At 39.9% G+C, this 12,470-nt stretch overlaps 1 protein-coding gene across 1 annotated transcript; it reads left to right on the top strand.

Annotated features, from left to right (window-relative positions):
- The first annotated feature begins 5,052 nt into the window (after nt 1–5,052).
- On the top strand, nt 5,053–7,315 carry nmur1a (neuromedin U receptor 1a). Its single transcript, XM_076088631.1, has 2 exons — nt 5,053–5,968; nt 6,930–7,315. Exons 1-2 carry the CDS (start codon nt 5,053–5,055, stop codon nt 7,313–7,315), a joined length of 1,302 nt encoding a protein of 433 aa, XP_075944746.1.
- Nucleotides 7,316–12,470: the final 5,155 nt, after the last annotated feature.

Raw genomic sequence — 12,470 nt, 5'->3', positions numbered from 1 at the left:
AATTAGTCAATGCATTGTTTTGTAATTCAAAGCTTTTCAATTTCAATGCAACGGTTGTTTTTGAAGTAATAAATATCACATATTAAAAATACACTTATCCTTTCATGATGATAAGCTAATATACTAAGATGAGCATGTAGTGCTCAATAACTAACTAGTATTACTCCTGTTTATAGTAACATTTTATTATAATATTTTGTTCATAAATGACTTACTAAATGTATGTTTTGTATCAGGGACAGTGCACATTATTGGACATTTCTGTTAATTCAGTTCATTTCCGGTACTCTAATATTTGTGCGTGGAGCCAACAAAATAAAATCTGCTTAGGTTAGAACACTGAGGCTATAATTTAATTTGTGTTGAATCTGTCATCTTCGATTACCAAAGGAGTGACTGTCTGATAAAGCCCCTGCCAAGATCAGCATAACAGGATTGTAGGGGGAAGTCATCCCTGAAATATTATTATAATAACGAACAATGAGAAAAAAAATGCATCACTGTTAAAAAAAGAATTATGGATTCTGCCTGTCTGTATGCAATCTTACTCAGTGTCGTGGTGGCTCATTCAGACAAAAATCATACAATGTAAATAAGATATACTGAATATCCTCCTGCTTTCAACTTTGTAACTACACCAAATATTAATAAATAAGTATAACTGTACAAATAAAAAGAAAATGACAGTGAAGCACATCACTGGAATCATAATTGTGAAAAGGGAGCATGAATATCAAATTAAGTCATTAAAGGTGCAGCGCATACAGAATAGATGACAGATTTGGCCTGCCTGGATATTTCCTCAGTATATCATGTGAGGGGGTTAATAGTTGTAGACTAGATATGAATTTATATCCAATGAAAGCAGCTTTTGTGGATGCTGCTATGTTTTGTATTTAAGCCAGTGCCAAAGCTGTTTCTAGTCACTGGATTGGCATACTGCACTGTTTGTAATGAGCTGTATGCTCAAGGGCGGACTTGAAGTGACAGAACCACTTTCAAAGTCCTGTATTCTGCTGCATCCACTGCAAATGATAGTTAACTGCAGCCCAGTCGCACACTAAATTGATAGCATTTAAAACTAGAACGGTGCACACAGTAGAGTGCAGTCTCTGCCAGGTGTGTCTGCAATGACCACAACTGTATTGTGGAATTGAATGATTACAACTCAATCCTGGGTAACCGCCTGACACCAATGGGCTCTAAGGTGTAAAACACATTTAATTCAAATTCAAAAACGAGCGGTGATGTATGCAGGCAATGGGCTCCAAGTTTTCGTATAAGATATTTCATTCCATCTTGGAAAAAAACTAAATTTAACTCACCAAGCTCTCTGCCTAAATAGCAGTGGCTGAATGGCGGTGATGTATTCAGCAGTGTGTGTGCATACTGGTAATGCCGTTAACTGTTTGCCAAGCCTACTGTCCAAAACAATAAAAGTGAGCAAACTGTTTTTCCCCACCAAGTCTTTGGCTGCAGATCAGCGGCCAAGAGGTACTCAGCAGTATGTGTATCGATAGTTCAGTTACCACAGGGGTGTCCAAACTTCTTTCAAAGAGGGCCAGATTTGATAATGTGAAAATGCCCAAGGGCCAACAGTCCTTGCTGACATTATTTTAAACAATACAAGTAGCCTATACATACATTGTTATTTAATCATTTTATTTTCAATGACAGCAAATAGCAACGTAACCAAATGTAAGCATTCATGTGTGAACAAATCTCAACAACTATTCTGCCTTTCTTTCACATCTTGAAAGTCAGATAACACAAAGAACAAGCCATCTAAAAGCTAATTACATAGAAACCGATCAATATTCTCACCTCAAGACAATCTTAAATATGACTTAGTGAGGGTGATGAAAAGTTGTCTCACATTTAAGTTCAACACACATGAAACAGGCTAACGAAAAAAATCAAAGTTGTCTCTTAGTATCTGATGACAGCTCTTCAGTGTTACGAGCCAGGCAAACATTAGCAAACTCGGTCTTCTTCTCGGGGCAATTATGTTTTCTGCTATTTTCATAACACAGTCTTTGATAATGTTTGTCATGTTTAGCAATTACCATGGCCACTTGGTAGCTTACTTTGATGATGTTTTCATGTGAAAAGGACCGCTGCTGTGTGGCCACGTTATCTTGGAGTTGCTTCACTTTTCTAGCACGGTCGCTCTGATAGCTTGTTGTAGCATTAGCATGTTTGGTCTCGTAGTGTCTCTTTACATTATATTCCTTAAACAAGGCAACAGTCTCATGACTAATTAGGCAGACACAGTTGTTTCGGTTTTCGGTGAAAAAAATATTGCGATCTCCACCTCTCCTGGAAGCGGCGGCCCTCATTATCGACTTTCCTTTTTTTACTTGCTGTAACATGACAGTTCAAGGGTCAGAGCCAATTTCAAACAGCCAGACTACTCTGCACCCAGAGACACAACAGTTAGTAACTTTTATTGTTTTGGACCGAGTGTTTGACTATCAGCTAACTCAGGCATGTCCAAAGTCCGGCCCGCGGGCCAATCACGGCCCAAGGTCAGATTTTATATGGCCCGCGCCTTCTGTCTTAAAATGCATTATTTATGGCCCGCCAGCACAGTCAAATCAATAGTGAGTGAGTCAGCAGGCAGTCAATGGCAGTATAAAACAGGCATAAAACAGTGCAACTGCGAGACGTCCTTGAGCATGCATCAATAACTGGCCACCCAAAATATTTTGCAGTTCACTGCACCAGAGTGCAAGATTAGCTGGGAACAGACACAGAGATGGCATGATCCACCTGGCAGAGATATTTAAGTAAGTGAGACTTAGCTCATGAGAATGATATGATGTGTCATCCATAAATAATTTCACGTCACTGCTGATCATGCAGGAGATACATATATCATTTTTAAAAGCGTACTATGTTTTTCTTTGAAATATGCACTGGACCGAGTGCTAATATGCTCTTACATCCTACACCCCAAGCTTGTCTCTGAGTTTTCCGTATGCAGAAAATGCTAATAAATATCTTTTTTAAATGTTCAGTCAAGCTAAGCTAAGCTAAACTAAGTAAACCGTCTATTGATAAAATAAATCCATTGCACAGTAGTGGCTGCACTCTAAAGCCACATGTGGTTTATTGTTTGCGATTCAATGTGACGCAATGGATGTGCCTCCACTGTAATACATGCCATACCACTGATTGTGTTTAAAACTCACAGAGACACAAAATGCATCCTGATAAAATACATAATTCGGTAACTCTATGCCTGAGACAGAATGATCTCTGACTGATATATGTGAATGTGTGGAAAAATCATGATTGTGTTTATCTGCTTATCATCACCAGTCATTCATTAAACTGTCAGTCAAGCCTTTTCCTGTCTCTCATCAACCCGCTCTCACTTGGAAGTCAAAGTGAGTAATTAACATTCAGCTAATTGACCAGTTTCCTTTTCTCCTGCGTCAGCCAGAGTCTGACAGACGCCGAAGAAGTTCCTCTGTAAGCATAATCAAATGTCCTGTGTGTTATAAACTTACAAACCATAATATATATTTTAAAAGATCCTTTACTTGCAAACAGTTATTTAATGATGGAATTATCAACATGACAGATGTTTTTAACTTCATATGAAGCCGTTCACGCTGGAATATAATTATTACTAAATTACATCGCTTCGACTAGAACTTCAAAAGCCTCCAAACATTTGACATACAATGAGTCACTGATTTCTGACCTGTGTTCCTTTGAATAGCAGGTTCAGTAAGGGACTCACAAGGAATAGAGCCCCCACCACAGCTACTCTCCATCCACTGACCTACGGTCATGGTATTGGAGACAATCATAGAAGACCTTTTACTGCAGTCTTTATAAGTACACTTGCTCCAAAGCCTTTCCCTGCCACTTCCCTGTCCTTTAGAAACATTTCCACGTATTGGACAGTTCAAAGAAATGCAATAACAAGTGAAATCATTAATTTATTAATATCCCATAATTGTCATTGTCAATGAATCCCATCAAAAGACCAATCCTGACAATAAATTGATCCTGTGTATATGAAGTATAATATACAATACAGTAGCTAATTTCTCTGAGTCAAAGTCCTCCCTTGTTGTCGAAAACTACAAAACAACGCATCAATGAGCATTAAGGGACAAGACGGGCAATGTGGTAGTATATACTTCCCAGTTGTGTAAAAATAGTCCCAATAACATGTGCTATTTACTCCTGCTTGTGTAATGTTTATTAAAAACTACAGTGCCCAGCTGTTACCAACCCCTTTTTAACAAACTATATATTTGTCGTCCGTTTTAAATGTACATTAACTGATGCTGTTTTTTTTTTTGCCACTTGTGGGCCATGCTGTTAACACACATTGACATAGTGCAACATCACAATTCATTTGAGCGAATGTAAGTCCAATATTCATTCTTCTTTCAGAGAAAAATATCTTTAGCAACTAAATGCTCCACAATGTTCACCAGCTAGTTGCTAACTCTGTCTGTCTGCTGATTGGTGTCAAGCAGGTAGTGGTTTATAGTGGGCTTTTAGAGCTTTGATGACAACAGTGGACTACTGCAGCTGGAAAAGGTTCTAAATACAATGGTGACACGAAACCAGAACAGTAAATCTGTAGGCTATAAAAACAAAAGGAGTTGAAAGACTAGTTTCTCTCTACAAATTACCTCTTTTCTTTGAGGTCTACAGCAAACAGATGGCAATTCAAGCTTATTCAATCACTCAGTCGTCTGCTCACTGTCGGAAGTCAATTCAAAATGAATTGGAAGAAACAACAGTCCTGGCTAATCTAATTCAGAGGTTTGTAAATTGGTCAGCAAACTTAAGATCAAGTTGTGAAACAACTCCTGCCTTAATTGTGCTGACACATGCATTTGCAATAATCGATAAATCTTTGATTCCTGTTTAGCCATGGTTAGAAATCCATTTTGTATAAATATCATTACCGTTACCTATATCCTAACGAGTGTTCAAAACATTTGCCATGACATGCAATTTCATATTGATGTCCGTTTCATCTTTTTTTCCTCAGATAGCGGGTCTGATTACTTCAGCAGGATGTCAGCTTTCAACTGCTCTTTTGATCTACTGGCTGAAAAGGGTGGTTGGCTATGTCCTCCAGGGGAGAAGTGTGTCAATCTGACCTCTGGCGTGAACGGGAGCCACGTTGATCTGGTTGCTGCATGTCTGACAGAAGAAGAGTACCTGGAGAAGAATCTGGGGCCTCGTCGATCATCTGTGTTCCTTCCCGTCTGCCTCAACTACCTGGTCATCTTCCTGGTAGGTGTGGTGGGGAATGTGCTGACATGCACTGTCATTGCACGCAACAAAGTGATGTGGACACCAACAAACTACTACTTGTTCAGCTTGGGGGTGTCAGACCTGCTGGTGCTGCTGCTTGGCATGCCATTAGAGCTGTATGAGATGTGGCAGAACTACCCCTTCATCCTGGGGAATGGCGGCTGCTACTTTAAAACGTTCATATTCGAGACTGTATGTTTTGCGTCTATCCTCAACGTGACAGCGCTGAGTGTCGAGCGTTACATCGCTGTGGTGCACCCGCTACGCGCAAAGTACGTTGTGACGCGCACCCATGCCAAGCGGGTCATCCTTACGGTGTGGGGCGTGTCGGTGTTGTGTGCTTTGCCGAACACAAGTCTGCATGGAATCACCGTCCTTCACAGTAGTCCCACCGGTTCTTTCGGGAACATCACCGTGGAGATCCCGGACTCAGCAATCTGTGGGCTGGTGAAACCACGCTGGATGTACAACCTGACCATCCAGGTGACCACCTTGCTATTTTTCATACTGCCCATGCTCACTATCAGCACTCTCTACATGCTCATTGGGTTGCAGCTGAAGCAGGAGAAGATGCATCAGTTGGAGGCGAAGAAGGACTTTGGACAGGACAGCTTCTGTAACGTCCGAACACATCAGCAGAAGGCCCGTCGCCGGCAGGTCACTAAAATGTTATGTGAGTATAAAACAAGTACGGACCCTGTTGGGGTCACATGATATAAATATAAACTTGATGTGTAACCATCTGTTCAAACAGATTTGTAAACCCCGCCCTAATCCGTGTGCACAGATTCGTAAACTATGTCCTCAGATTTGCAATTTGTGTATTTAGATTAGTAAACCGTGCCCTTAAATTTGCAATCCACATACCCTCTTCTGTTCTTCCTGCCATGCTTGGACCATGGTGACCACATTAACCCAGTAAATTCAATTTCATTTACAGTTAATGGCAGATATAGATACAGGCAGTGATAGTGAAGTCAGTAAAAATGATTTAGCTTTTATATGTAATTTAGCATTTATTGCACTTTTCACTTGAAAGCTAACATTAAGATGAGAAGTCAAGCAGCGAGCTAACATCATGTTAACGTTAGCTACCTTCCCAAGCATTTATTTGTGTAGTTTTGCATTTATTTTGTCTTTCACATGAAAACTAGTACAACTTTGAAAGGAGCTTGCAGGGAGCAGTGCACAGTTTAGGCCTTGATCATTTTCAACATCACTGCAATCTGTCGCAAAATAACACAAAATAAAGGGGGTTTTCCTCCTTGAATCTTTTTGCATCATTTTTATTCTGCTTTTGGTTTCTGGTGATGCATTTAAGTCATGTGTTTTATCCTGCAGTCAAGCTTTTTTATGAGGGCCACTCCAAAACCAGGAAGGGTGTTAAGGAAGAGTATTGGGGGAAAAAACAATTATATAGAACACAGATTTCAAAGAATCCTTTTCTGATTATGAACCCAAAGGCATATTAAACCCTGACATATAGGACCAAATCAAAGGCTGTGCACCCAAAACAGACATTCTCTGCATCACTGACACACTGATAATTGAGAGCAGAGAGAGCATGTTGGATGAATCAATCATTGTACTACTATTAAAATCATGTCTCCCATTGTCTCTTGCTGTTTCTCCAGTTGCTTTAGTGGTGGTTTTCGGGATCTGCTGGGCCCCGTTTCACACTGAACGCCTCATGTGGAGTTTCATTAACGACTGGACTGAAAACCAAATGAAAATCTTCCAGTATGTGCACATCATCTCCGGAGTGTTTTTCTACCTTAGCTCAGCAGCCAACCCAATACTGTACAACCTCATGTCCACGCGCTTTAGAGAAATGTTCAAGGAGGTCATGTGCCATCGGCCTCAACTCATCGGCCCCAGAAAGCACTCACTCAGTGTCACCCGGGGGACACTCCGCAGCACCCTGAGTGATGTGCCGCTCAGCAACGGCGCCGCTGTTGCTGAAGCAGAGGCAGAAGATAGGGAAATGAGGATGAAAGAGGAAACCTGTTTTTCGTGTTAAAAACAACTCAGAGGGTCTTTGAAGGGGGAGATATTGTTTGCAGGATGGTTCCATTCTGAGCCGTCAACTGTCAACTGCCATCAACATCCACTGCAGGTGCATCAGCTAACCTTAAATAGTCTGCGTGGAAGAACTGCAGAAAAAGCTGAGCTGTCAGTATGCAGTGTAATGTAAGTGCTGCTCTGCTACTTTTGGAAACTTTATAATTAATTCAGCAAATCACATACTTTTGCAAACATGCCTAGGCAGCTTAGATTCAGCCTCATGCCCTCGGCAATGATGCAGGAATGTACATTTGAATGCCATCTTAAGTTTGCCAGCAGGGACGACATCCAATGTTCAATGTCTGAGGCCATTGTAATGAAAACAGATGGAAATTTTAAATGATGTTATGATGACAATACAGTTTACAAGAATCCTGGCATTTATAATTTGAAAAAAACAGGCGGACCAATAGTTACAAAGGTTGGTCCAAGCCAGAAAGAGGATGAAAATGTAAATATACTTGTGTGATAAAGACAGTAAGGATATGAAAAAACACAATGGTGTAAAGTAACAATGAACTGAAGTTTCTGGGTAAACTAGAGAGTATGAAAAAACAAACGGGTAAATAAAGAATGAGGATTATAAAAGAAAGTTAAAATGACCATCATGCTAAAGTGAATGTTGTTTTATTCCTCATACTGCTACTGTAATCATCCATGATGTAAGAGTTAAGCCAAACTGTATGTGCAGTAATTATTTATATCAAATCATTTGTAATATATATTTCAAAGAATACTTGCATTGTTCTGTATGTACTGTATACTATATTGCCGTGTTCAGATAAAACAAATGCTTGTTCGCCCTGTTTACACAAGTGTTTGTGTGTTAAAGTAATTTCTGCTGTCTTAACGCTTTATATTGTTCTAAGTGTACTTTGTGTTACTTTGAAAAGATTTTGAGTTGAAATTATTTGTAATATGAAGCAGCTTTGGGATTTTTGTTTTCACTGCACAAAAATACATGTGCTTGTTTTCATTAGCCAAGAATGTTTAGCATTTGTCCAGATTGCAATGATGTTTGTATGATTAAAAGTATGACAAATATGACTTTCAAATGTTTTAGACAGTATGTTGGACTAGGCTTTCAGGCACACTAGTAGTACTGTAGTGGCACATTATCTGACAGCTACTGTATGTCTGCTAAACCAACCATTAAAACGTTATGCCAAAAGGTCCGTCCTCCTCAGTGTATTTATTTACAGTTTAAGTCCCTCCGTCCTTTACTAGACTGGGTATTAATCTCCTCCAACCACGGGCAAGCATTTGCCTACTGAGTGTAGACCAGGCAAAGAGCACAGCCACCACTGAGTTGGAGTTTGGGTGTGTTGGGAGCTGATGTCTTCCCAGCCTAACGGCTCAGACCCACTGTTTCAGACTTATATTTTGGACCATAGCATCGGCTAAATGACTCTGCTTCAGGGAGTTGCAATGGCCACGGGCCGTGTAATGTCTCTAGCCACTGTAGATTCTCCCCATGTGTGGCTTGGACTCACCGCGCTTCCGAGGAAGGACCAGGACGATCTCCTAGGAGCCCCCATCACCACGGAAGGGCCCTTCGGATCGATATCATTGGTGGACGAACCCTCTAAATTGGCGTAATATTGTCAGTAAGCACACCTCACGTTGTATAGAGGCTTTGAATAACATATCTCTTCCCTGTGGCCGCCGTTGCTATGTTACCATGGATCGGCGCGCACAAACTGCTCCCCGGGGAGTTCACAGACCTCCGCAACAATGGCAGACAGCGGTGTGTACCGCTTTATATACTGTGGGTCCGCATGTATTCGGATAGGCACGTCTTGATTGGCCGGCTATGCTTATGCAAATTTTCAATTGGGCCAATGCATGCTCATAATTGGAGGATTCAATGCATGCTCATAATTGGAGGATTCAATGCATGCTCATAATTCGGGGATTACCCATCGAGTCCAGTAGAACACCATCACCTTTGTTCAGATCTATTGTAGCATTAGCCCATGCTCTAACAAGACGACTGAAGCCAATTAGTAACTTCTAGAGGCTAAATGGTCTGACACACCCCACGATAGAAAGTTAAATAACATGAAAGGTTCAGGGAGTCAACCATGAAACCATTATAAGGGTAACATGAATGTACACAGCTAATTGCAGACCAGCTCTGGACCAACAATTTGGACGGCAAGAAGACAGAGAGACAAAACAAATAAATCACTTCATAAAATGTATATAAATAAATAAATATACCATGAATAAATGTCATGAGCTCTAATGCTAACGTATCGGTACAATGATTCAGGTTATTCAATTATTAAGAATATTTGCATTCTTCACAAACACAACATCAGATGATTTTACTTTGTTGGTCTGCAATCTGATTTATCACCATGAATCAAAACACATTTACCCCGGCATGTAATGTATATTTTAGTGATGGTATAATTTGTAATATCTTGTTGCACAATAATAAGCACGTCATTCAAAACATCACTGTGTTTAAGAGTGTAACCAACCAATTGAGTCTCCGTTGTGACTGTGTTTTAAGGAATGTTGTATTAGCACACATTTTGAATGGCCACACTCAGACAATTATGATTTGTTGTGATGTTATATCGTACTTTATAAAAACAGAGATACCAACACATTCTGACCAGCCACCATGACTGTTGTAACCAGCTGATCCCGAGAACTTATTTGCTCTGTATGTAAATGTTTGTCAGATTGCTGTAAAACAAAAGTGTCTGATATTCATATGCATTCTCTTTCCGACTTTAATAAGAGTTTACTTTGCTTTACTTTGTGATGTTATAACATCCCACAACTCTGCAAGTAAATTGGACCGGTAGGAAGACAGAAACAAAAGAAAACATAAAATCTTTAAGAGCTGACAACCTCAGCAGCTCTGAAGGCAGTTCAAGGTAGTTTTAGCTACTGTTAATACTAAATCTGCACTTCAGGCAGAATGCAATGAATGCACCTGTCTTGTTCTACAGTGCTTTGTTAGACCAAGGACATTATCACCGTCATCACCAGTACTATTTGCCACAACGTGCTCTGGAACTAAAGCAATGTTAATGTGTACCTCCTTTACACTATTTAAAAAGGGCTCATTCACCCTACCCACACAGGTTTACTCTTCCACTGTGGGGGATTCATATAGCTCATTCACAGCTGTCACAGTTTTATTGCAAATGCAATGCGGTGTGCAAAGTCGTTTTATGTGGTAATTCGTTTGTGATAAATACATTTTTTAGTCTCATAACTTGTGTGGTTTTCCGTCCTAACAGCTGGTTGATTTTATTCAACTGGTGTTCAAGGTTAAAATGACTTTAGTGGCCTATTATTGGCTTATACTGAAACAAGAAATTCTCTAAATTCCAAATCTTGATAATTTCGTTTTTATCTGTAATGTTTGTTTGCTCCCTGAAGTGATGTCTGTATGTCGAATAGTACAACTAGTAAAATCTACAATAAGTTGTAATTTACAGCAAATTGTGATCTGCCAGACCAATTCAGAAACATATCATTTCACACAGCATTTTTCAAGTTTGTGAAATATGACACAGTTTGGACATAAACATAGCTCTTGTAATTCTTTGGCTTTATCAAAGTGCAATCAGGATGATTTTTTCTGAGATGAATACATAGGCCCTACAGTGAAATGTCTAACAGTCATAAACCCACCATGTTTTTTGTGGACTGCAGATGATGGAGAAAATAAGAGTGGAGAGGTGTCTGCAGTCCTGAGTAAGGCACTGATGTCGAGTTGTTCTCTCTAAATGGTGTAAACCCAGATAAAGCACTCTGAACCAGAAAATGAATGTCTGCAGCAAGGCCTTGGGGTCTTTTGTGACTGTGACAATTGCCAGCAAACACTCTCTATATAGACCACTTCAATCCACTTTTATACTATTGCAAGATCTTCATTTGAGTGAACAGGAGATTGCTAAGAGCATGAACCTGCTGCTGTATAAGGCATCTTTAGGAGCCTAGTCTACACAAATAGGATGTATGGGATGAATAATAAACATAGTGCTTACCACTAACCCTTTATCTTACCAAGAGGCTGCAATTCATGATTTGGTGCAACCACTTTTGCCTTGTTTTGTAGCCGCTGCTACCAAATGTGAATGTGGGTGTAAAGCGCTAATTGTGTAGTTCAAAGTCATACTGTAGTCACACTACACTTCGCCTTTCCCCAAATATAGAAAATAACTGTGGGAATAAACTCGAAGCTTACACAAAAATATGAAGACAAACATAAATGTGGCTCTTTCTCAAATCAAAAAACATTAAAAAACGAGTCACCAGAAACTGTGATTGATAAAAAACTAAATTTTAATAAAATCTTTGGACACAATTACAAGCTGTCTTTTAGTGAGTTGTATTGGTAAAGAAAATATATGACACGTCATGAGAATACTATGAATTAAGTAACAAATTGTAACATGGTTAACTGTATCATTTTGTATTGTATTGCACACCATGCGTCAAGATACATATTGAATCATCTTGAGAGGAAAAGATAGACACCCTTTATACAAGTATATCCGACAATCTTCTCTGAAATGCCTATAAACTCTTTAAAATGAAACCCCAAGCCGTGAAGTCTTGAATCGTGCCAGCTGCTTGAAACCCTTGGACCAGTTGCCAAGAAAGATGAAGCATCACTAAACCTCTGACTGATAGCCAACTCTACCCTGAGGGGGAGGTGAAGATCGGAAAATGAGGCCTCATCAATGCACAGGCACAACTCTCAACAGCGTCCATCAGTAGACTGTGAATGCAGACACGCAGCCTTCACTTGGACCCATCTGGAGGAGCACAGGCAAAAGCTTTACTCTGTCGTATGGTGTCACATGAGAAGAATATTAACCTCAGCTAAATGAAACAAGCCTGTTGATCTTGTCTGAGTTCTCAAATGAAAACAAGATGGAGAATATTTCCATTGTGCAAGTTGTATATTTTTGGGCACCGGCATCTTTTTTGTAAGATGTTGTCTCTAAACGGCACTCAGTTGGTGGCAGTAATTGGGGGGAAAAGACAGAGGCATGTGAAGGCCACGCTGAAGCTAAGGGGTCACGATAATGCATGAACGACAAAGATGCGATGAAGCCATGGCGCAACGCGACACA

This window comes from Anarhichas minor, unplaced genomic scaffold (assembly GCF_050575085.1).
Source record: "Anarhichas minor isolate MPS153535 unplaced genomic scaffold, ASM5057508v1 ptg000010l, whole genome shotgun sequence".
Taxonomy (NCBI): domain Eukaryota; kingdom Metazoa; phylum Chordata; class Actinopteri; order Perciformes; family Anarhichadidae; genus Anarhichas; species Anarhichas minor.
Note: the sequence above shows the minus strand (reverse complement) of the source record. Positions and strands in the feature narration are given on the sequence as shown.